The sequence below is a fragment of the Chaetodon trifascialis genome, chromosome 19 (assembly GCF_039877785.1).
Source record: "Chaetodon trifascialis isolate fChaTrf1 chromosome 19, fChaTrf1.hap1, whole genome shotgun sequence".
Lineage (NCBI taxonomy): Eukaryota > Metazoa > Chordata > Actinopteri > Chaetodontiformes > Chaetodontidae > Chaetodon > Chaetodon trifascialis.
Genome location: NC_092074.1, coordinates 20,412,575 through 20,437,720, shown reverse-complemented (window position 1 = coordinate 20,437,720; position 25,146 = coordinate 20,412,575). Strand labels below are relative to the sequence as shown.

General features: G+C 40.3%; 1 protein-coding gene across 1 annotated transcript; it reads left to right on the top strand.

Moving 5' to 3' along the window:
- Nucleotides 1-357: 357 nt before the first annotated feature.
- LOC139348150 (interferon-induced protein 44-like) lies at nucleotides 358-24,244 on the top strand. The gene is made up of 6 exons (XM_070988100.1): nucleotides 358-388; nucleotides 16,427-16,622; nucleotides 17,776-17,922; nucleotides 18,047-18,218; nucleotides 18,378-18,478; nucleotides 24,047-24,244. Exons 2-6 carry the CDS (start codon nucleotides 16,569-16,571, stop codon nucleotides 24,242-24,244), a joined length of 672 nt encoding a protein of 223 aa, XP_070844201.1. The 5' UTR covers nucleotides 358-388; nucleotides 16,427-16,568.
- The last annotated feature ends 902 nt before the right edge of the window (nucleotides 24,245-25,146 follow it).

Sequence of the window (25,146 nt, the reverse complement as noted above, 5' to 3'; positions counted from 1 at the left end):
TATGAAGTCATTTTGTTGTAGTAATAAGTACAAACTTTTCTTTTTCAGTCACTGCAAACTGACACTATAATGTTATCTTGAAATATTATTCATTAACACCTTTATAACAAAGCGTCCAGTCATTTGGCTTCAAAGTGAAAATAAAGAAATTCATGCAAATGTGAGTTTTACTGTAACTGTTTTATTTTTCAGCCATGGGAGGAAATCAGTCCACACCTGCGCCACCCCCTCCATCTCCATGTAAGATTATTTAAAGAAAACATGTCTCTAATTTATGGAAAAATACAAATTGCTGCATGATGACTAGGTTTTCATAACCCTTTGTCCTCTCTGAACATGTGCTGCTTCCATCAGTTTTCAGCGAGCCGTGGAGGAAAATAAAGTGGGGGTGAGTGTCTGCACCTTCAGTCTGACCTTTGACACTCTGTCACAGGACAAACAGTCGGGGCTCTGTTGTTGATTCCGCCGCTGGCGTGACGCAGCGCGGCGCAAAGTCACGTCCGCTTCACCGGTGGGGCGTGGCGGCGCAGACTTTGGTATTTTCGTGCACTACGCTGTGTAACAGTCAGTCTGCAGCATTATTATTGTAATACTGAATAGCGCCGCATGGTGGTGGTGCCTCCTTTTGTTGCATATGTAGAGCTGTTTAGTTGTTCGCCGATGTCTCACGCCCTACAGACACTCCCGAAGAGGAACTCCATAACGAAGAATCGGTAATGAGTTTCATTACAGCTGCTGGCGCATCTCCTCCCCCTTCTCACCTCAGTCCCACCCAGCGGCGCAACTCGGAGGGAGCGACTAAACTGCCTCAAGCGGCGTGTATCCCAGCATACCTTGCGCGGTCCGGAGTCTTCCGACTATATCCCGTTTCAACAACTGTGTTCAGATAAAAAGATTTATGACCATTCATTTGATTTATTTGGCAGTAAAGGTGAAAGGAAAGAAGGAAGAGAGACAGCAGCAATGTCGTCATCTATTATTTAAAATTATTTTTTAAATTATTTAGGACCCTGGGAATATGCTGGATTTTTTGTCTTCTAAAGTAGACAATGTAAACATTTTGTACATTTTCATATTTTAAAACATTTGAAATACAGTCACAAAATTTTAAGATTATGTTTTCAACACAGGTCAGATTTTGGCGAATTTGATGATAATTTTGACGTTATTTACACTATGTATGTATGTCCTTATCTATCTATCTATCTATCTATCTATCTATCTATCTATCTATCTATCTATCTAGATATGTATCTATCCAGATAGATAGACAGATATAGACATACATATATAAAGCGTCCCTGTAATTCTAATAAATGTCTATATCTATCTATCTATCTAGAGAGAGAGATCACAACAATTAATCGATGATCAATTAATCATTTGTTATTGAACAATATACTATTATATTTAAGCAATTTGATTATAGTAGATTTGATAGCAGATTTTTATCTTATCTATGAGTGTGAGAGCTGTCTATTGCCATTATTACTATCACTATAAGTGTGCTCTACATGTTCAAGTACATGTCTTTAATATGTCAGCCTTTACATCTTTAACTATTTGGTAGTTATATGTAATCCTATCAGAATATGCAACATTTGCTGTGGAGATTGTTTGGTATATGCAAAATGTCTGTTTTAAAATAACAATTAATTGATTAAGTGATCATTAAAATTACCAATGATAAATTCAATGGTAAGATTATTGTTGGATTGGAAATGGTTTATATACCCCGATATTATGTGGCTTGGAAATCGCTAACGCTAGCTGGCTAATCATTATCTCATATTGTAAAAAACAGAGACCATTGAAAGGACAGTGCAAAAAAACTAGGCAAATTGAATATTCCAAATGGGGATTTAGGCTAAAGTGGCTTGGAAATTGTTTACTGTTTAAATATCCTGGCACAGGAGAATCTTTAGAAGACTTCCGTCCGCGCAATCTCACGGGAGAATCTTCGGAAAACTTCGGACCGCTCCCGCAACTCGGAAGGAGGGAGGGGAGAAGGCGTGGAGTGGGTTTGGCACAGCCGAGTCAAATCTTCACCAATCACACCAGCTTCTCGCCTCACCTTTAAATACTCCGCCGGCAAGGCGCATGCCAAGTTTCGAGGATGACTGAGCCCGCGCAGGAAAGTGGCCGACGCCCAGACTTCTCCCAGGAGGAGACTGACGTCACTCATAACGTCCTCGGCCTCCTCCTCCTCCTCCTCAGAGCAATGATGTACTCCATCTTTGTAGATTACGTTAAGCATTACTATGATTACATTTGTATTTGGAATGAAATGACGTGGGCAATAGTGGACAACGATCATCACTTACGTTTTTTCTATGTGTCTGTCTCTGGAGTGCTCTGAGATAGATGCAGTATATATGCTCTGTGGGATTTCACGGCTGTTTCTGGTTGGCACAGCGACGTTAATTGCTTAGTTCGCATCCCTGTTTCACCTGTGTACATTCGGTCAGGGTGAGTGACCATTACGCGTGCCAAACGCGCTTGCAATGTCGTCAGATGAGATACTGATCAAAATATAGGTCTGACTGTATGTGCTGACTCAGACAGTTGCATTGAATCGTGGCTGTTGCCACATTTTCAGTGGATAGCCGTTATCACCTATCAGCCCCCCATCCAGAGGGGTGTCCCCCTGAAAGACTGTAGGGACGTTAGAATTCACCCGGATGAACGAGTCATGTGTCGACCCGGGGAAAGTGGCAAATACGTTCGCACTGAGTCACAAAGAGATAATGACTCATCATCATGACCACAAGGGTAAGACTTGTAGACTTTCACTTTCACATTCAACATGATGTTTTCTGTTTCACAGCATGTTTCTGTTTGAACTCTCTGAAAACATCACCAAGCCACGGATGTAATTTTTGGGGGGGGGGGGGGGGGGGGGGGGAACATGTCCCACGCACTTTTTCAAAACGCCGTTTTTGTCCCCTGCAGTTTTTTACCGTCCAAAAACAATGTTACGCTATATTAGGTAGAGACGCGTCAGGCACTAAGACCAAGCGGAAAACGGCCGCTAAAGCTGAAGCCTGTTTAGACCATTTAGGCCACTCACACGGTCCTCGATTGGCTCTGCCGTTTCTGTGTGATTGGCCGCCCCCCCTCCCGTCACTCAATCAGGTTGCAAACCGCCAGGATTTGTACACCGGTCTGCTGGTTGCCCAGGAGACAGCAGTTCCCGACTCGAGCTTCCCGCTGATCTGCCGCTGCCTGTAGGCTAAGTTGTTGAACATCATGTTGGACCTTTGTTCTGCCTGGGTCACGTCACCAAGACGGATTGTAATATTAGAGATTTCATTTACACTAACGTTTGATTTATGTCCGTGTGCGTGTCCATGTGCTATCTATGTTGTGAATCGCGTGTGTGCGTGCGGCGTGCCTCTGTGTGTGTGTGTGTGTGTGTGTGTGTGTGTGTGTGTGTGTGTGTGTGTGTGTGTGTGTGTGTGTGTGTGTGTGTGTGTGAAGCTTTGGATGAGTTGATTATGTTGACCTTTCTGTGGTCTTTGGGCAAATTGACCCTTGTTCACTTTTCATTTGTCAAAAAGAGGATTTAAAGAGGATATAATTGTTAACACTCATTTCAAATCAAATTGATGGTCACTACTGAATGATGGACATTTTATTCAATTTCTCCCCACCTGTGATATTCAGATAGTCAGTTTGACCTGCCCACCACTGGGTGGTGCTATTAAAATGAGGTCTGTTTACCATACATTCCAAAAATAAGTGTAAAATTGGTATTACTGAATTAGAGTGAAGTTGACTAACAATGTGACACACAGAATTGGGTGATAATATTTTGCTACATGCTTTACAACCAGTCAAACCAAAAAAGGGAGCAGTAAACTTAAAAGTAACAATAGAAAACTAGAAGAACTGCTAGAAAACACAGTAAACTGAAAGAGTTTGAGTTTTATTAAAAATACTGGTGTCCCCCACCTCTAAAATCAAAATTTCGTCCATGTACGTTTGTCACCAGGCAATTTGAGTCACAGATCACCAGACATCCCTGTTTCACCTGTGTACATTCGGTCAGGGTGAGTGACCATCATGCGTGCCGAACACGCTTGCGATGTGGTCAGATGAGATACTGATCAAAATATATAAATTTAGGTCTGACTGCATGTGCTGACTCAGATAGTTGCACTGAATCGTGGCTGTTGCTAATTATTGATCGCAGTGAAATGCCAGACACTGTGGAAACCTGCCTGTGAGGTATTGGTGACGTGAGCGCACGACTCTGCCGGTTTACGGAAATCCACTTGCCCAGCGGTGCGCCGCTGCCGCACAGAGTTGACTGGGTCTGGGGTGGCGAGCTTTCAGCGCACTTTTACGCCGCCGGCATGGACCGAAATGGAACAAAAATTCAAATCCGCCGGCTGATTATGCTGACACCTCCCCCTACTGCGCCACAACGCCCATCCTGGCGCACCTCTGTACGCCTCGGTTTACCAAAATACCCAGTGCCCTGTGCGCCTGCCTGCGCTGCACGAAAATATCACTGCGCAGGGTGCGCAGTCTGCGCCGCACAGGCAGCGGAATTGAAAATAGAGCCCCCTGAGTCATTTCTATTTGTTGTCGCCGTTGTTGAAGTCCAACGTAATGCGTGTTTCCCTCCCTGAGCAGAGACAATCAGAGCGCTTTGCAGTATGTGAAAGACTACAAACCTCGAAATGGAAACCAGCAGCTCAGGATTCTTCTTCATGGACCTGTTGGAACAGGAAAGTCCAGCTTCATCAACTCTGTCCAAAGTGTCTTACATGGCAGAATGTACACACAGGCTTTGGTGGATAACACCTCTCATGACTCTTTTACCAAAAAGGTATGAAGAACTTTTGAATGTGTTAAGAAAACATCCTAAATTCATCATGTCATAGAAAAGCTTTGCAAACCTTTATGAAACTCGCATTTGTATTACATTTAACATTATATAGTCTTCAACTGAGGAGTGAGAAGTTTCTCCAGTAGGTTTCTGCCTTTGCAGTTGAAGGACATTAAAACATCTTTGCATCATATTGTAAGATAACAGCAGAACAATCCACCAACATAGCTGTTAACAGTTTTAAAACTGGTTCTACTTCTCAGATAAAAAGAAGGAGAAACCAGCTTTGACTGTTGATAGGAGACGTTATATAATCCAGTATTCATTATCAAGTTGCATACTTCACATCATCATCCATCCACCCCACCCTCCACCTGAGTCTCAGCAGGGGTGGATGAACTTTATGCGACTGTCTGCTTTGCAGCCAATCAAACAATGTCAGAACAAATGACTGGTTTCTGTTGAGGACAGTCATTGTTTATATGACCACCAGTGGCCAGCAGTCAGGAAGAACATTGTAGCAGACCAATGACAGGATGATTTGATAGTAAATGTGTGATTTTAGTCATTTTTTAGTGATTTCAAAAATTAGTTGTCACTCAGTATTAAATTCATCTGCTGATCATTAACTGTCAAGAAAGCAGACTCACAGAATGAAGAGTAATAAACAAAATTCATGACTCCAAAACAAAGAAAGAGTCTTTTATGGTTTCCCATAATGCTCTCTGGGTATCATCTGTGTCCATGTCTGCTCCATAATGATCAAAGTAACTGCTTTTTTTTTTTTTTTTTTTGGTCAAATGTGCTTTATAGTACACAACCTACAAGATCCAAAAAGGAAGGTCAAGCACCTTTTATCCTTTTGTCTTCAATGACATCATGGGCCTGGAACAACGCGGAGGTGTCCATGTGGAAGACATCAAACTGGCTTTGAAGGGACACGTGATGGATGGTTACAGGGTACAGTTGCTGCAAACTTTGCAGATCTTTTTTGTACAAATTTAGGTCATGTGATACTTTGAATTCTGTATTTATTTATACATTTTGTAAGTGTCATTTAAAAGTATTTAAATGTCTTTTCCAGTTCAATCCTGAGTCTAAGTTGTCAGAGGATGATCGATTCTACAACAAATCTCCGACTGACAACGACAAAGTGCATGTTCTGGTTTGTGTCATCGATGCAAACAAACTATCTATCATGAACAAAGAAGTTCTGCAGAAGATTTGGGACATCAGGAAAGAAGCCAGTGACCTGGGTGAGAGCAGAAATCTCTGTTTTTTCTGTCCTGCAGTGATCAAACACTTACTTCCTGTAGCTGTTTATAGTCACAGAGAAACAGCTGTGATCCATTTGCAGTTATGTCAGTTACAGGACTCACTAGTTTTTAACATGTTGTTCTGACAGGGATTCCTCAAGTGGTCATTGTCACCAAACCTGATGAGCTCAGTCCTGAAATCAAAGCAGATGTAAAGAACGTCTACAAGGTCAAGATCCTGAAGCAGAAGGTATGCTTGATGAGAAATAATATGAATTATCAATATTAGTATTCTGATGTCCAAACTCAGGGAACTGGCCAATTCCGAGTCCTGATCTGATGCCAGTGAAAGGTTTTTCCCAAACATAAAATCTGTAAAGTTGAGATCCCCATTCTCTATCATATATAAAGCACTGTGAGAAAAGAAGACTTTTAACATCTAGTCCTGAAATGATGATGTATGAACATGAGTTTTTACCATATATCAAGTTGTAATGATGATTATTGTAAGCTGCTGTTTTTTTAATTAGCAAAGAAATGTGATCATACAGGGAGTCAAAGAATTTAAATGTGAACCAAGTGTAAAAGAATATCAAGTGTATCCAGTTGAGTCACTGGTTATTAAGTTCAATTCAATTCATTTCAATTCAATTCAATTCAATTCAATTCAATTCAATTCAATTCAATTCAATTCAATTCAATTTTATTTGTATAGCGCCAAATCACAACAGAAGTTGTCTCAGGACACTTTCCATATAGAGCTGGTACAGACCAAGCTCTTTTATCTACAGAGAACCAACAATTCCCTCATGAGCAAGCACTTGGCAACAGTGGCGAGGAGAAACTTCCTTTTAACAGGCAGAAACCTCGAGCAGAACCAGACTCTGGGTGGGCGGCCATCTGCCTCGACCGGTTGGGTGAGAGAGGAAGAGCAAGAGAGGGAGAGTGACACAGACATGCAGTCACAGTAACAGTGACAGTGGATGTAATAACAGTAGTAGCAGTTGCAGTGGATGTCAGGCAGGGCCAAGCTGTAATCCAGCTGTAATCCACAATCCTGATTCAGCCACTGTGGAACCTGCAAGACGACAAAGCACAGAGACTCCGGGGAAGGAGCTAAGTTAGTAACACGCCGTGGTAGGACATGAAAGCATGCAGATGGAGAGGGACAGAAGGACAGAGGAGCTCGGTGTATCTTTGGAGGTCCCCCGACAGTCTAATCCTATAGCAGCATAACTAGGGGCTGGTCCAGGACAAGCCTGAGCCAGCCCTAACTATAAGCTTTATCAAAAAGGAAAGGTTTAAGCCTACTCTTAAATGTAGAGACAGTGTCTGCCTCCCGGACAAAGACTGGAAGATGGTTCCACAGGAGAGGAGCTTGATAGCTAAATGCTCTGACTCCTGTTCTGCTTTTTGAGACTTTAGGAACCATAAGTAGACCTGCATTCTGGGAACGCAGTGTTCGAGTAGGGCAATAAGGTACTATGAGCTCTTTAAGATAAGAAGGTGCCTGGCCATTTATGGCTTTGTAAGTAAGGAGGAGAATTTTAAACTCTATTCTAAACTTTACAGGGAGCCAGTGCAAAGTGGCGAGTATTGGAGAAATATGATCTCTTTTCCTGGTTTTGGTCAGAACACGTGCTGCAGCGTTCTGGAGCAACTGGAGAATATTCAGCAACGAATTTGGGCAGCCTGATAGTAAGGAATTGTAATAATCCAGTCTGGAAGTAACGAATGCATGGACTAGTTTTTCTGCATCATTTTGAGACAAAATATGCCTGATTTTTGTGATATTACGTAGGTGAAAAAAGGCAGTCCTTGAAATTTGTTTTACATGGGAGTGAAAGGACATGTCTTGGTCAAAGATAACTCCCAGATTCTTTACAGTGGTGCTGGAGGCCAGCGCAATGCCATCCATAGCTGCTATGTCATCAGAAAGTGACTTTCTAAAATGTTTAGGGCCTACTACTATAACTTCAGTTTTGTCCGAGTTTAGCATCAGAAAATTACAGGTCATCCAGGTCTTTATGTCATGAAGACATGCTTGTAGTCTAGTTAACTGACTGGTTTCTTCCGGTTTCATTGATAAATATAGCTGGGTATCATCTGCATAGCAATGAAAATTTATTGAGTGCTTCCTGATAATCTTACCTAAAGGAAGCATATATAAGGTGAATAGAATTGGTCCAAGCACAGAACCCTGTGGAACTCCATAGCTGACTTTAGTGAGCACAGAGGAGTCGTCATTAACGCGTACAAACTGAGAGCGATCTGACAAGTAGGATTTAAACCAGCTTAGCGCAGTTCCCTTAATGCCAATGAAGTGTTCCAGTGTCTGCAATAGGATGCCATGGTCAATGGTGTCAAATGCAGCACTAAGATCCAATAAGACTAGTACAGAGACAAATCCTTTATCAGATGCAATTAGAAGGTCATTTGTAACTTTAACCAGTGCTGTCTCTGTGCTATGATGCACTCTAAATCCTGACTGGAAATCCTCAAATAAACTATTATTGTTTGGAAAGTCACACAGCTGATTGGCAACTGCTTTCTCAAGAGTTTTTGAGAGAAAGGGAAGGTTGGATATCGGCCTATAGTTGGCTAAAACCCCTGGATCAAGAGTAGGCTTTTTAAGAAGCGGTTTTATCACAGCTGCTTTAAAGGACTGTGGTACGTAGCCTGTTGATAAAGAGAGATTGATCATGTCTAATACTGAAGAGTCAATTAGAGGTAATACTTTAAATACTTTAAACAGCTTAGTCGGGATAGGATCTAAAATACAGGTTGATGATTTTGATGATGAAATTATTGAAATTAGTTGGTGAAGGTCGACAGGAGTAAAACAGTCTAAAAAGTCTAAGTAACAGGTCATGTATTTTTCCACTGAGTAACTTTCTTATAGAGCAGTCACGTCGGCCATAACAAGTAGATCCGTGCCAAGCCGAACCAAAGGCCAAGGCTCGACAGGAACTTTACCAAGTAAAGGAAATACACATATGAAATTGCACAAATACCAATTTGGCACTTTGGTGTGCAAAAGGTGTGCAATGCAGAGGAGGGGTTCGGAGAAAGAGTATAAATTATTTGTAATAGTAATATTATTAAAAAGATTTTTTCCGTTTTTATAGTTTTCTGTTGGTCGTAAAATATAGATTGTTGTGTGCTAAATATCCTGCATGTTCGAAAAGACTAGTCTAGCCCACTGAAAATTAACAGATCCTTGGGGAATATTAGCCACTAAACATTATTTATTTACTCAGTCTTTTTCCATTGCACTTTGTTGCATTTTACATTTAAAGATACATCAATTTTTCCACCTCAGCCAAGTGGAAAAATATCTTTTATTATTTGACACGTTTGTCAAATTCTCAACTAGTTCCGCATAAGTTTTTTTATTCAAGTCAATGAAAACACGCCTGAAGAGAAGTACAACACATGATAATTGTTCAAATGACGATGATGATGAACACTTTCAGCCTTTCCTATTCCAGACGATTGTTGGCAGAGCTGGTTTCACATACTATGTCACTTCAAAATGGAATGAACTAGAACCTGCCCTCAAACTAGTGTTTTTTTGTTTTGTTTTTTCTTATTCCTTGTTTATTGTGTTGTTTCTATCTGCTGCTTTAATTGCTTCTCAGGTCTTTCTGGAAAAGATATCTTGAAAAACACACTGATTAGATAAAGATTAAATTAAAAAAAAAAATCCTCAAGGGCAATCATGATGCTGCAGTCCTTGGTACATCCTGAGCTCTGAGCTGTAATCTAAACACAGACGTTGTGATTTTTTTTAAAACACAGTTGGAGAAATTCAGTGCAGATGTGGGAATTCCTATGAACTGCATCTTCCCCGTGAAGAACTACCATGAAGAAATTGACATCGACAGTGATGTTGACTCACTGATCCTGAGCGCACTGAGAAGCATCATCAGCTTTGGAGATGATTACATCAACTTCAGATAGAGTGCTGAGAGACTGACATGTTTTAATACAGAATGAAACGGCTGTGTTTCATGATGATTTCATGTCTCCACATTTCATAGTTTAAAGTCCCTGAAAATTCACTTTCAAAATTTAGTATGTCTCAGTAACATTAAAGGTCCATGTGTTGGGTTTAGTGCCACCTAGCAGTGAGGTTGCAGATTGCAGCCAACATAAAACGCCTCGTCTCACCCTCCCCGACAGTGAAAGCTGCTCTCAAGAGTCAGTATTTGGTTTGTCCATTCTGGGCTGCTGTAGAAACATGGCAGTGCAACATGTAGAAGAGGATTATGAAGAGTTTGACAGTCAAAACTCACATCTTTCAGACTGTGTGGGTGGAGTATGACCAGATTTAAAGCACATGAAATATGGGACATAATGTTTTTAACTAAGTCCATTTCAAATCAGTGAGGAGAGCACAGAGGAAAGTTGTGAAATAAATGCAGCTGTTCGATTTATTTATTTATTTATTTATTTATTTATTTATTTATTTATTTATTCCAATCAATCAACATACATTGGAAAGGAGCAGAGAGAAGAAAACTTACAAATATTTTTTCAAAACATAGTGTTTATTTCCAGATATTTCAGAACATCTACAAAAAAGCAGGTAAAAAGGCCAAATCTTGAGGCAACCCAACTTGTAACTTAAGTTTAAATCTGCATGCAGGCGATCAAGACTAAGGCTCGCTCTTTGAAAGCAAAATCCAAACACGTGCACTGAAATTATTAGCATTGCTACACTAGCTGCTTAGCATTACAAGTTAGCTATGCTTAGCTTTTATGTATTTACAGCCAGAAAATCAATGTCAATCAATATCTGTGCTGTATGGTCAGAAATGTTGACCTCTGATGTTTTCCATGAGGGGCAGAAATATATTCTACCAATGACAGCATTTATGCTATCTCCCCTCAAAATCGCAAAGAAATCATGACGTGTAAGTGATGTATACAAAAACTTCAAATGATACACAAATAAACTAAGTGCTGATTTTATATGTGCTTTTGTGTTTTTATTTATATAATGCAGGGATGTTCACTGCATTTCACTTTCAACCAGATATCTGAGTCTGACCACCAAGCTGTAGTCACTTAATGTAGGAACTAGTTCACCCAGTCCTTTTTTAGGCCTTATTTTAGTCTAGAGATGATCTTATTTGAAATGATCAACAACAAAAATAATAATCCAACTGAAATTGTATTTGAATTATTTTTTTTTTGTTGTTGTTGTTTACCAGAAACACATCATTGTTTTTTGGTCAAAACTGTCATGAATAAAAAACAAAATTGAATTTTTGTTGTCAGTTTTTGGCACTGACTAATGTTGGTACTGTACTTTAAAGCAATATTATGCAACTACTCCACCTCAAAATGACATCTTCAAACTTATTTTGAATGTGCACTGGCTTAAAATAGGGAGAAAGGTACCTGTTTCATTCCCACGCTGCGCCCTGAACACCTGTTCTTGCGGTATGTAACTGGGGTTAGCGAGTATGATCTCCCACAAGAAGTGCGTAACACTCTACGGCTCTACATCACGCAAAACTAACTACTGATTGAATTTGGTGAAACTGGATCATATTTTATGGAAAAATGTTTTCTGTTCTTTCCTCTGATGTCATGCAGCTGCTCTGCCTCAAATCTTGGTGATTTACCGAAGTTTCTGATCGACAGTGAGATGGACTCGTTACTACATTAACCGCTAACTTCTGCTCACTGGAGCTACCATTAGCTCAGTTAGCTCAGTTAGCAAACCATACGTCTACCTGACTCTGCCGAGATCAGACTCAGAGCTCGGAGCACCAAGGGAGTGTTGGAGTTCACATTGCTAGCGCAGGAGCTTTGGACTACAGGGAGGAGGAGGTTTTCAAGGCCCAGGGTGGAGGGAACCAACGGGTGGTGATGAATGGTGAATGTTTGCATTGAGCAGTGAGGTAGCAGGCAATGGAACCTCAACCTTAGCAGCCTCTACGGACATGGCAGGGGTGAGGAGACCAAAGAGGACGTTGACAGAGGATGCTAAGGAGAGAAAAAGGCAAGAGTGCATCCAGACGTAGGTTTTAGTCATTGGTGAGAGCTTCACGAAATAAGAGGCTATAAGACAGAAGCCAAACTGGCCCTGCTGTTGTTGGACCAAGTAATATCAGCCACCTCGTCAAGTATTGTGTTTTTGTACTTGTTTGGCTGTCAGTGCACTTGCTAGTTTTGGATAATAAGTAATGTAACCACACAACTGTCCATATTTATGACAGTGGTGTGTAAGTGTAGGTGCTGCTTATGATCCAGCACCTGGTCACTACCTTTTTCTAACGACCTGACCTCACCTGCTCGGGGCTACACGCCCACTGCCCAGAGGTTTCAGCCCAGAAAAGTCCAGAACAGAGCAAAGTCAGAAGGAATTATGGACAGAGGACAGGATCTCTGCAGATAAATACACCAACACACACATCCTACCTGCCCTGCATAGTATTAAAGTCCTACTGACCCTTTGTTCATAAAAATAATACATTTTAAATATTAAAAGGAAGAATAAAGGTCTTTGGGGAAATCTCAGAAACGCTGTTTTTCATCTCACCTGTCAGTGTCCCTGTCTGTTTGATTGACAGCAGTCAGCAGGCGGTCAGAGTGCCGGTGTGTCGGCCATTGTGGACTCACACCGTTTCCTAAAAGCAAACATCAGATTGGTTCAGTTTTTCCCAATGAGGATGTCCGAGCTGCTCCTAGACACAAGTGCATATCTCTGCCTAAATAATATTATAAATATTCACATCGAACATACTTGTACCTTAAGTTAATAAAATACAGAGGAGCTATCAAAGGATATATAAAAAAAGTAACATTTAAAAAAAAATGTTACACTAACACTAAAATTGTAATCACACAGTGCAACTTAAATTATGACTAAAAATGAACACAGAAACCCAACAGTAGTTGACATATTTACACTTGTTTTGGGGTCTGCTGGTGGCCGAAGTCACTTCAGTCTCAGTCTTGTTTGCAGTCACTGAAAATACTTAAAATGGAAAATAAAAACCTTTAAAATTCAAAAAACAGTTCTCCTTTAGAGCCTTCATGGAAGGCAGACAAATAAAAAGATAAAGAAAAAAAGCATAGAAAGGCACAGTCGCTGGTTTCGTCATTGCTCTCTTCAAACCCAAAGTTTGTCCCCAACATTTTCAATTTTTGTTTTTTATTTTCAAAATTAAAAAAAAATCATACAAAGGAAAACATTCAGTACATATTGTGTGTCGGCCTGAGGGCTTCACCCAAAAAGCAAATTCAATTCATTTCAGTCGAATTTGGTTTCATTTATATGTGCCAAATCACAACAGAACCTGTCAGGAACACACTCTTTAATCTACAGAGACCCAACAATTCTAAAACACAAAGTCAAATGAAAACAAAACGAGAACCAAAATACAAGGGGGAAAAAGCAAAAGTTAACAAATCAAAACTAAGTGTATGGAAAAATCAGTCAATCAGCCCCCTGGTTGCCAACAATATAACAAAAACACACTTTTGACAAATCTGTCACACACTAAGTAGATCTCTCCTGTGCCGAAAACTGGTCACCAGAGATGCCAGCCGCAGACTGCCAGGCTGTGACGTCCCTTGAAGCCGGCAGGTGAATAGGTGTGTTCGGTGTGTGTCCTCTTCTGGAGGAGGAGTCCTGTTTCTATTCCCATACACAGGGGGCACGAGAACACACACACAAACACACACAAAAAGACACAAATACCCCCAAAAACGGTGGCAGCCGTAACAGGCCTTATAATTGATTTAATCTGTATCAATACATGGTGCAATTATGATTCATATTTCATGTCATGGTCGTCTCTGTTGAAAACACTGTAAGCCATACTTTAAGAGTAGCCTTCAAAATATTTGAAAACACAGGCCTATACCTGCACGCTAACCTGTTCACATGCTGATAGCTGTTATATTTATTTGTTAATATTTATTTACCATGACCGTAATATTAGTACTTTATCTCTCTGATAGGCTCGTTAACCAGTTGTGAACTGTGAGTTATGGGAGCCAAACCTGCAACTAACAAGACAAATTATGTTTCCTTCCCCACTGTGGCTGTGACCTCAGTCTGAACTGGAACAAGAAGTCAGAAGTCTAGTGGTGATAAAAATCAGTTTCCATCAAATAAAGAAGACAAAGAGGAAAAGAGAAAAGCTCTGCTTTGAGAAAATGTGCTGCGCTGTCAGACTGTTGGTGAAGTTTTCAGAGAGTTCAAACAGAAAGATGTTCAGGAAGATGAAACATCCTGTTGAATGTGAAAGTAAAAATTGAGAAGTCTCGCCCCTATCGTCACATTGCACAAAGAGACTCAGAGCGGACATTTTGTGTGCCGTCGTGAAGACAGTAAGCATAAGTTTTCATCATCCTCATTGTGCTTTTAGTTCATTTCTTTATGGTATATTTACGTGTCAGTACTTTATCTCTTAGATAGGCCTGTTAACCAGTTGTGAACTGTGAGTTATGAGAGCCAAACCTGCAACTAACAAGACAAATTATGTTCACTTCCCAACTGTGGCTGTGACCTCAGTCTGAACTGGAACAAGAAGTCAGAAGTCTAGTGGTGATAAAAATCACTTTCAATCAAATAAAGAAGACAAAGAGGAAAAGTTTTCAAAGAGAATGTGAAAGTAAAAATCGACAAGTCTTGCCTTTATCGTCACATTGTCATAGAGACTCAGAGACAGTAAGCGTAAGTTTTCATTATCCTCAATGTGCTTTTAGTTCATTTCTTTATGGCATATTTACATGGCTGCTTGCTGTTTTTCTATATCTGTCTAATGTGCTTTCACTGCATGGCTCATGAAGATGGCTACTGATTGCAGGAGTTCAGTATGTGTAATGAAAGTCATAAAGTTTATCATCGTACACTCATTTTTATTCATGTGAAGGACAAGATTTTATAATAGTGTTCATGAACTGATGCCACATGACATAATTTAAGAAGCTTTATAAATTTAAGGTTTTGTGTCTGTTCAATATTGTAAGATGAGATTTATTTTTGTGAGGACATATTCAACAGATTGCCTTATTTTACATTGTTCATTATTTTGAGTCCACATAAATTTAATTAATTGTAACTACATTTATGAATATTGTATTCCGCTGTTTAAGTTTCATCTGGAACAACATAATTTGGTGCACTTTACATGGAAGTAATGTGAGTTTTGATTAAGATTGGCAGAGTAATATGAAAAAAGTCAGATGCCACTTTTGTTGTCAGTGTTCAGTTGTCTTTGCTCTTTCGGACATTAAAGTGGATCGAGTTACATCGAAGGAGTTGTCCCCGTGCTCTTGCTTCACCCACAGCCCTCTGATAGTTTTATTAAGTAACATGTATGGCAATAGTCAAAAACATCCAAAAACCCTATCTTACAGTATGATTTAGTTTCACTTGATTTATTTAAAGTCTGATTTTTGTTTTTTTCTGTGGTTAATTGTAGTTTTTCTGATTCGTGATCATCTTGATGTGTTCAGCTAAGTTTGTTACAGCAATAAAACTCTCCCAAACTCTGTTTCATACACTGAATCAGTGAATTTGTAAATTAAATTTTATTTTCAGTTTGGCTAGTTTAACACTGTTATTTAGTTTTTTTTAATGATGAGGGTTTTGTTTTTTGTTTTTTTGTTTTTATAAATCAATTCCACCAAAAATCGTGTTTTTGGGTTTGATAGAAGCTCTGAATGAAATAATGCTCTTTTGCTGTTGGAGGATATGAAGTCAATTTGTTACATTAATAAGTACAAAACTTTTCAGTTTCAGTCACTGCAAACCGACACTGTAATGTTATCATTAACATCTTTACAACAAAGCGTCCAGTCATTTTGCTTCAAAGTGAAAATCAAGAAATTCATTCAAATGTGAGTTTTTCTGTAACTGTTTTATTTTTCAGCCATGGGAGGAAATCAGTCCAAATCTGAGCCACCCCCTCCACGTAAGATTATTTAAAGAAATCATGGCTCTTATTTATGGAAAAATACAAATTGCTGCATGATAACTAGGTTTCCATAATCCTTTGTCCTCTCTGAACATGTGCTGCTTTCAACAGTTCTCAGCAAACCGTGGAGGAAAATAAACTGGGGGTGAGTGTCTGCACCTTCAGTTTGACATCCTGAATAATCTCCTAGTTTTCGTGTGAATTCTGGGCATCAAACAAAAACTCAAACCTCAACTTTTAGACCACAAATAATGCATTCAAAAGTAATGTGATGGAACTGTTTGTGGTTACTGGGCTCCATGTCTTACAGTAACATCCTGAGTCATTTCTATTTGTTATTGGTGTTGCTGAAGTCTAATGTGATGTATGTTTCCCTCCCTGAGCAGAGACAATCAGAGCGCTTTGCAGTATGTAAAAGACTACAAACCTCAGAATGAAAACCAGCAGCTCAGGATTCTTCTTCATGGACCTGTTGGAACAGGAAAGTCCAGCTTCATCAACTCCGTCCAAAGTGTCTTATATGGCAGAATGTACACACAGGCTTTGGTGGATAACATCTTTGATGTCTCTTTTACCAGAAAGGTATGAAGAACTTTTGAATGAATTAAGAAAACATCCTAAATTCATCATAGAAGAGCTTTGCAAACCTTTATGAAACTTGCGTTTGTATTTCATTTAACATTATATAGTCTTCAACTGAGGAGTGAGAAGTTTCTCCAGTAGGTTTCTGCCTTTGCAGTTGAAGGACATTAAAATATAACAACAAAACTCAGGGTTCCATGAAAAGAGCATCATAAAATCACTGTTACAAAACAATGTTTAGACAAAGGGAAAGAAAACTGTGGAAACATCTTTGTATCGTAAGATAACAGCAGAACAATCCACCAACATAGCTGTTAACCAGGAATGTTGATAAAAATCTGCAGATAAACTGTTGAAGGCCAACAGTTGACAGCTGCACACTTCTTGTTTCTTAAGATGAACTTCCAGGTTCACACACACACACACACACACACACACACACACACACACACACACACACACACACACACACACACACACACACACACACACACACACACACACACACCAAATTAGGTGATGTGGGAAACTAAACATTATTCTGCAGCACCTGTGGTTAAAGTCTGGTTACATTCAAGGAACTAAAACTGGTTCTACTTCTCAGATAAAAAGAAAGAGAAACCAGCTTTGACTGTTGATAGGAGACGTTATATAATCCAGTATTCATTATCAAGTTGCATACTTCACATGTTCATCCATCCACCCCACCCTCCACCTGAAGTCTTAGCAGGGGTGGATGAACTTTATGTGACTGTCTGCTTTGCAGCCAATCAAACAATGTCAGAACAAATGACTGGTTTCTGTTGAGGACAGTCATTGTTTATATGACCACCAGTGGCCAGCAGTCAGGAAGAACATTGTAGCAGACCAATGACAGGATGATTTGATAGTAAATGTGTGATTTTAGTCATTTTTTAGTGATTTCAAAAATTAGTTGTCACTCAGTATTAAATTCATCTGCTGATCATTAACTGTCAAGAAAGCAGACTCACAGAATGAAGAGTAATAAACAAAATTCATGACTCCAAAACAAAGAAAGAGTCTTATATGGTTTCCCATAATGCTCTCTGGGTATCATCTGTGTCCATGTCTGCTCCATAATGATCAAAGTAACTGCTTTTTTTTTTTTTTTTTGGTCAAATGTGCTTTATAGTACACAACCTACAAGATCCAAAAAGGAAGGTCAAGCACCTTTTATCCTTTTGTCTTCAATGACATCATGGGCCTGGAACAACGCGGAGGTGTCCATGTGGAAGACATCAAACTGGCTTTGAAGGGACACGTGATGGATGGTTACAGGGTACAGTTGCTGCAAACTTTGCAGATCTTTTTTGTACAAATTTAGGTCATGTGATACTTTGAATTCTGTATTTATTTATACATTTTGTAAGTGTCATTTAAAAGCATTTAAATGTCTTTTCCAGTTCAATCCTGAGTCTAAGCTGTCAGAGGATGATCGATTCTACAACAAATCTCCGACTGACAACGACAAAGTGCATGTTCTGGTTTGTGTCATTGATGCGAACAACCTATCTATCATGAACAAAGAAGTTCTGCAGAAGATTCGGGACATCAGGGCAGAAGCCAGTGACCTGGGTGAGAGCAGAAATCTCTGTTTTTTTCTGTCCTGCAGTGATCAAACACTTACTTCCTGTAGCTGTTTGTAGTCTTTATAGTCACAGAGAAACAGCTGTGATCCATTTGCAGTTATGTCAGTTACAGGACTCACTAGTTTTTAACATGTTGTTCTGACAGGGATTCCTCAAGTGGTCATTTTCACCAAACCTGATCGGGTCAGTCCTGAAATCAAAGCAGATGTAAAGAACGTCTACAAGGTCAAGATCCTGAAGCAGAAGGTATGCTTGATGAGAAATAATATGAATTATCAATATTAGTATTCTGATGTCCAAACTCAGGGAACTGGCCAATTCCGAGTCCTGATCTGATGCCAGTGAAAGGTTTTTCCCAAACATAAAATCTGTAAAGTTGAGATCCCCATTCTCTATCATATATAAAGCACTGTGAGAAAAGAAGACTTTTAACATCTAGTCCTGAAATGATGATGTATGAACATGAGTTTTTACCATATATCAAGTTGTAATGATGATTATTGTAAGCTGCTGTTTTTTTAATTAGCAAAGAAATGTGATCATACAGGGAGTCAAAGAATTTAAATGTGAACCAAGTGTAAAAGAATATCAAGTGTATCCAGTTGAGTCACTGGTTATTAAGTTCAATTCAATTCATTTCAATTCAATTCAATTCAATTCAATTCAATTCAATTCAATTCAATTCAATTCAATTCAATTTTATTTGTATAGCGCCAAATCACAACAGAAGTTGTCTCAGGACACTTTCCATATAGAGCTGGTACAGACCAAGCTCTTTTATCTACAGAGAACCAACAATTCCCTCATGAGCAAGCACTTGGCAACAGTGGCGAGGAGAAACTTCCTTTTAACAGGCAGAAACCTCGAGCAGAACCAGACTCTGGGTGGGCGGCCATCTGCCTCGACCGGTTGGGTGAGAGAGGAAGAGCAAGAGAGGGAGAGTGACACAGACATGCAGTCACAGTAACAGTGACAGTGGATGTAATAACAGTAGTAGCAGTTGCAGTGGATGTCAGGCAGGGCCAAGCTGTAATCCAGCTGTAATCCACAATCCTGATTCAGCCACTGTGGAACCTGCAAGACGACAAAGCACAGAGACTCCGGGGAAGGAGCTAAGTTAGTAACACGCCGTGGTAGGACATGAAAGCATGCAGATGGAGAGGGACAGAAGGACAGAGGAGCTCGGTGTATCTTTGGAGGTCCCCCGACAGTCTAATTCTATAGCAGCATAACTAGGGGCTGGTCCAGGACAAGCCTGAGCCAGCCCTAACTATAAGCTTTATCAAAAAGGAAAGTTTTAAGCCTACTCTTAAATGTAGAGACAGTGTCTGCCTCCCGGACAAAGACTGGAAGATGGTTCCACAGGAGAGGAGCTTGATAGCTAAATGCTCTGACTCCTGTTCTGCTTTTTGAGACTTTAGGAACCATAAGTAGACCTGCATTCTGGGAACGCAGTGTTCGAGTAGGGCAATAAGGTACTATGAGCTCTTTAAGATAAGAAGGTGCCTGGCCACTTATGGCTTTGTAAGTAAGGAGGAGAATTTTAAACTCTATTCTAGACTTTACAGGGAGCCAGTGCAAAGTGGCGAGTATTGGAGAAATATGATCTCGCTTCCTGGTTTTTGTCAGAACACGTGCTGCAGCGTTCTGGAGCAGCTGGAGAATATTCAGCAGCGAATTTGGGCAGCCTGATAGTAAAGAATTGCAATAATCCAGCCTGGAAGTTACGAATGCATGGACTAGTTTTTCTGCATCATTTTGAGACAAAATATGCCTGATTTTTGCGATATTACGTAGGTGAAAAAAGGCAGTCCTTGAAATTTGTTTTACATGGGAGTGAAAGGACATGTCTTGGTCAAAGATAACTCCCAGATTCTTTACAGTGGTGCTGGAGGCCAGCGCAATGCCATCCATAACTGCTATGTCATCAGAAAGTGACCTTCTAAGATGTTTAGGGCCTACTACTATAACTTCAGTTTTGTCCGAGTTTAGCATCAGAAAATTGCAGGTCATCCAGGTCTTTATGTCATGAAGACATGCTTGTAGTCTAGTTAACTGACTGGTTTCTTCCGGTTTCATTGATAAATATAGCTGGGTATCATCTGCATAGCAATGAAAATTTATTGAGTGCTTCCTGATAATCTTACCTAAAGGAAGCATATATAAGGTGAATAGAATTGGTCCAAGCACAGAACCCTGCGGAACTCCATAGCTGACTTTAGTGAGCACAGAGGAGTCGTCATTAACGCGTACAAACTGAGAGCGATCTGACAAGTAGGATTTAAACCAGCTTAGCGCAGTTCCCTTAATGCCAATGAAATGTTCCAGTGTCTGCAATAGGATGCCATGGTCAATGGTGTCAAATGCAGCACTAAGATCCAGTAAGACTAGTACAGAGACAAATCCTTTATCAGATGCAATTAGAAGGTCATTTGTAACTTTAACCAGTGCTGTCTCTGTGCTATGATGCACTCTAAATCCTGACTGGAAATCCTCAAATAAACTATTATTGTTTAGAAAGTCGCACAGCTGATTGGCAACTGCTTTCTCAAGAGTTTTTGAGAGAAAGGGAAGGTTGGATATCGGTCTATAGTTGGCTAAAACCCCTGGATCAAGAGTAGGCTTTTTCAGTAGCGGTTTTATCACAGCTACTTTAAAGGACTGTGGTACGTAGCCTGTTGATAAAGAGAGATTGATCATGTCTAAAACTGAAGAGTCAATTAGAGGTAATACTTCTTTAAACAGCTTAGTCGGGATAGGATCTAAAATACAGGTAGATGATTTTGATGATGAAATTATTGAAATTAGTTGGTGAAGGTCAACAGGAGTAAAACAGTCTAAAACTGCGACAGACTGAGTAACAGTTTCTACGATTTCTGCGTTTGAAGACAAAACAGTACCTGTTAACGGCAGGAGTCGATGAATTCTGTCTCTAATAGTTAGAATTTTATCATTAAAGAAGCTCATGAAGTCATTACTGTTCAGAGCTAAAGGAATACATGGTTCACAAGAATTATGGCTCTCTGTCAGCCTGGCTACAGTGCTGAAGAGAAACCTGGGATTGTTCTTATTTTCCTCTATTAGTGCAGAGTAATAGGCTGCCCTGGCACTGCGGAGGGCTTTCCTGTATATTTTAAGACTGTCTTGCCAGGCGGACCGAAATTCTTCCAATTTGGTAGAACGCCATTTCCTTTCTATTTTCCGTGAAGTTTGCTTTAATTTGCGGGTTTGAGGAGTATACCATGGAGCTAACCTCCTATGTTTAATTTTCTTCTTTTTTAGGGGAGCAACAGAGTCAAGTGTCATACGCAACGATCCTGTAGCACTATCAACCAGGAAGTCAATCTGGGAGGGACTAACGTTAGCATAAGACTTCTCTGTTGTATTGAGACATGGCATTGAATTAAATACTGATGGGATCATATCCTTAAATTTAGCTACAGCACTATCAGACAGGAGTCTGGTATAAGAATTTTTGCCTACTGGCTGGTAGTCTGGTAATATGAATTCGAAAGTTATTAAATGATGGTCTGATAAAAGAGGATTCTGTGAGGAGACTATTAAGTCTTCGATTTCAATGCCATATGTCAGAACAAGGTCGAGGGTGTGGTTAAAACAGTGAGTCGGTTCATGTACATTCTGGCGGAAGCCAACTGAGTCTAATACTGAGATAAACGCAGTGCTAAGGCTGTCATTATCAACGTCGACATGTACATTAAAGTCACCTACAATAATTACTTTATCTGCTTCAAGAACTAAGCTTGATAGAAACTCCGAGAACTCAGCTATAAATTCGGAGTAAGGACCAGGAGAGCGGTATACTACAACAAATAAAAGTGGCTGCACTGTTTTCCATTTCTCATGAGAAAGAGTGAGAACAAGGCTTTCAAATGAGTTATAGTCGAGTTTAGGTTTAGGGTTGATCAAAAGGCTTGAGTCAAAAATGGCTGCAACTCCACCTCCTCTGCCGCTGCCTCGAGGAATGTGAGTATTAATATGGCTCGGAGGAGTAGCTTCATTTAGGCTCACATACTCTTCAGGACACAGCCAGGTTTTAGTCAGACAAAATAAATCAACATTATGGTCTGATATTAACTCATTTACTAGAACAGCTTTAGAGGACAAAGATCTGATGTTAAGGAGTCCACATTTAATTCTCCTATCTTGTTGTACTATTGCAGAGGTTGTTCTAATTTTAATTAGATTCTTATGTTTAACTCCTCTTCTCTGTACTTTTGGTTTACTTAGTTTACGTGGTCGGGGGGCAGACACAGTCTCTATGGAGTGTTGGGTGGGTAACTGCTCTAATGGAGGCGCAGAGAAGCGTGTAGGACTGCAGCTCTGCCTCCTGGTCTCAACTCTGAGTTGTCAGGGGTTAGGTTCATAAATAAAATCGGTCAGATTTCTAGAGATGAGAGCTGCTCCCTCCAAAGTGGGATGGATGCCATCTCTCCTAATCAGACCAGGTCTTCCCCAGAAAGTCTGCCAATTATCAATGAAGCCCACACCGTTTGCTGGACACCACCTCGACAGCCAGCGATTGAACGATGACATGCGGCTAAACATATCATCACTGGTCAGATTTGGCAGGGGTCCAGAGAAAACTACGGAGTCCGACATCGTTTTAGCATATGTACACACCGATTCCACATTAATTTTAGTGACCTCCGATTGGCGTAACCGGGTGTCATTACCGCCGACGTGAATAACAATCTTACGGTATTTACGCTTATCCTTAGCCAGCAGTTTCAAATTTGATTCGACGTCGCCCGCTCTGGCCCCCGGCAGGCATTTGACTATGGTCGCTGGTGTCGCTAACTTCACATTTCTCAAAATGGAGCTGCCAATAATCAGAGTTGGTTTCTCAGCGGGTGTGTCGCCGAGTGGGGAGAACCTGTTAGAAACACGAAGCGGTTGGTAGTGACCCGTGGGCTTCAGCTTGGGACTATGCTTCCTTCGAATAGTCACCCAGCCTCCCTGGTTTCCCGGCTGCTCTGGAGCTGTCGAGGGACGGCTAGCCAGAGCTGCACTTGGTCGGTCCGCACCGACTACGGGGGCCTGGCTAACTATAGCTAATGGTTTTGTTTCCATGGTGCGGAGCCGAGCTTCCAATTCACTAAGCCTCGCCTCCAACTCACCAAATAAACTACATTTATTACACGTACCAGTATCACTAAAGGAGGCAGAGGAGTAGCTAAACATGTGACACACCAAGCAGGAGAGAGCTGGAGAGGGACAGAGAGAAGCCATCGCTAGCTGCTAGGCTAAGTTGGTATAGCTAGCAGAGCAGACAAGCGCGTAGACAAATAAAATTGACGGTCGCTAAATAAACAGACTTATGGGTGCTTGAGCAGAACTAATGTTACTCTAGAGTGCGGATAAAAGGCCGCTGTAACAAAACACAGAGCAAATTACACTCAGAGGAACAAGAGCGACAAACGCACACTACTCGTAAGGCAGCAACCAGAAACAGGAAGTGAGACGATACGCTTACCTCAGCACGACCGGCCTTAAACAGGCTTGTCTTCACATACTATGTCACTTCAAAATGGAATGAACTAGAACCTGCCCTCAAACTAGTGTTTTTTTGTTTTGTTTTTTCTTATTCCTTGTTTATTGTGTTGTTTCTATCTGCTGCTTTAATTGCTTCTCAGGTCTTTCTGGAAAAGATATCTTGAAAAACACACTGATTAGATAAAGATTAAATTAAAAAAAAAAATCCTCAAGGGCAATCATGATGCTGCAGTCCTTGGTACATCCTGAGCTCTGAGCTGTAATCTAAACACAGACGTTGTGATTTTTTTTAAAACACAGTTGGAGAAATTCAGTGCAGATGTGGGAATTCCTATGAACTGCATCTTCCCCGTGAAGAACTACCATGAAGAAATTGACATCGACAGTGATGATGACTCACTGATCCTGAGCGCACTGAGAAGCATCATCAGCTTTGGAGATGATTACATCAACTTCAAACAGAGTGCTGAGAGACTGACATGTTTTAATACAGAATGAAACGGCTGTGTTTCATGATGATTTCATGTTTCCACATTTCATAGTTTAAAGTCCCTGAAAACTCGCTTTCAAATATTTAGTATGTCTCAGTAACATTAAAGGTCCATGTGTCAGGTTTAGTGCCATCTAGCAGTGAGGTTGCAGATTGCAGCCAACATAAAACGCCTCGTCTCACCCTCCCCGACAGTGAAAGGTGCTCTCAAGAGTCAGTATTTGGTTTGTCCATTCTGGGCTGCTGTAGAAACATGGCAGTGCAACATATAGAAGAGGATTATGAAGAGTTTTAGACTTAATAACTCACATTATTCAGACTGTGTGGGTGGAGTATGACCAGATTTAAAGGACATGAAATATGGGACATAATGTTTTTAACTAAGTCCATTTCAAATCAGTGAGGAGAGCACAGAGGAAAGTTGTGAAATAAATGCAGCTGTTCAATTTATTTATTTATTTATTCCAATCAATCAACATACATTGGAAAGGAGCAGAGAGAAGAAAACTTACAAATGTTTTTTCAAAACATAGTGTTTATTTCCAGATATTTCAGAACATCTACAAAAAAGCAGGTAAAAAGGCCAAATCTTGAGGCAACCCAACTTGTAACTTAAGTTTAAATCTGCATGCAGGCGATCAAGGCTAAGGCTCGCTCTTTGAAAGCAAAATCCAAACACGTGCACTGAAATTATTAGCATTGCTACACTAGCTGCTTAGCATTACAAGTTAGCTATGCTTAGCTTTTATGTATTTACAGCCAGAAAATCAATGTCAATCAATATCTGTGCTGTATGGTCAGAAATGTTGACCTCTGATGTTTTCCATGAGGGGCAGAAATATATTCTACCAATGACAGCATTTATGCTATCTCCCCTCAAAATCGCAAAGAAATCATGACGTGTAAGTGA

Coding starts and splice junctions, on each gene's coding strand:
- LOC139348150 (XM_070988100.1), top strand. CDS start 16,569: ATGTACACACAGGCTTTGGTGGATAACATCTTTGATGTCTCTTTTACC. Junction 16,623..17,775: donor ATGTCTCTTTTACCAGAAAG/GTATGAAGAACT, acceptor TGTGCTTTATAG/TACACAACCTACAAGATCCA. Junction 17,923..18,046: donor ACGTGATGGATGGTTACAGG/GTACAGTTGCTG, acceptor TGTCTTTTCCAG/TTCAATCCTGAGTCTAAGCT.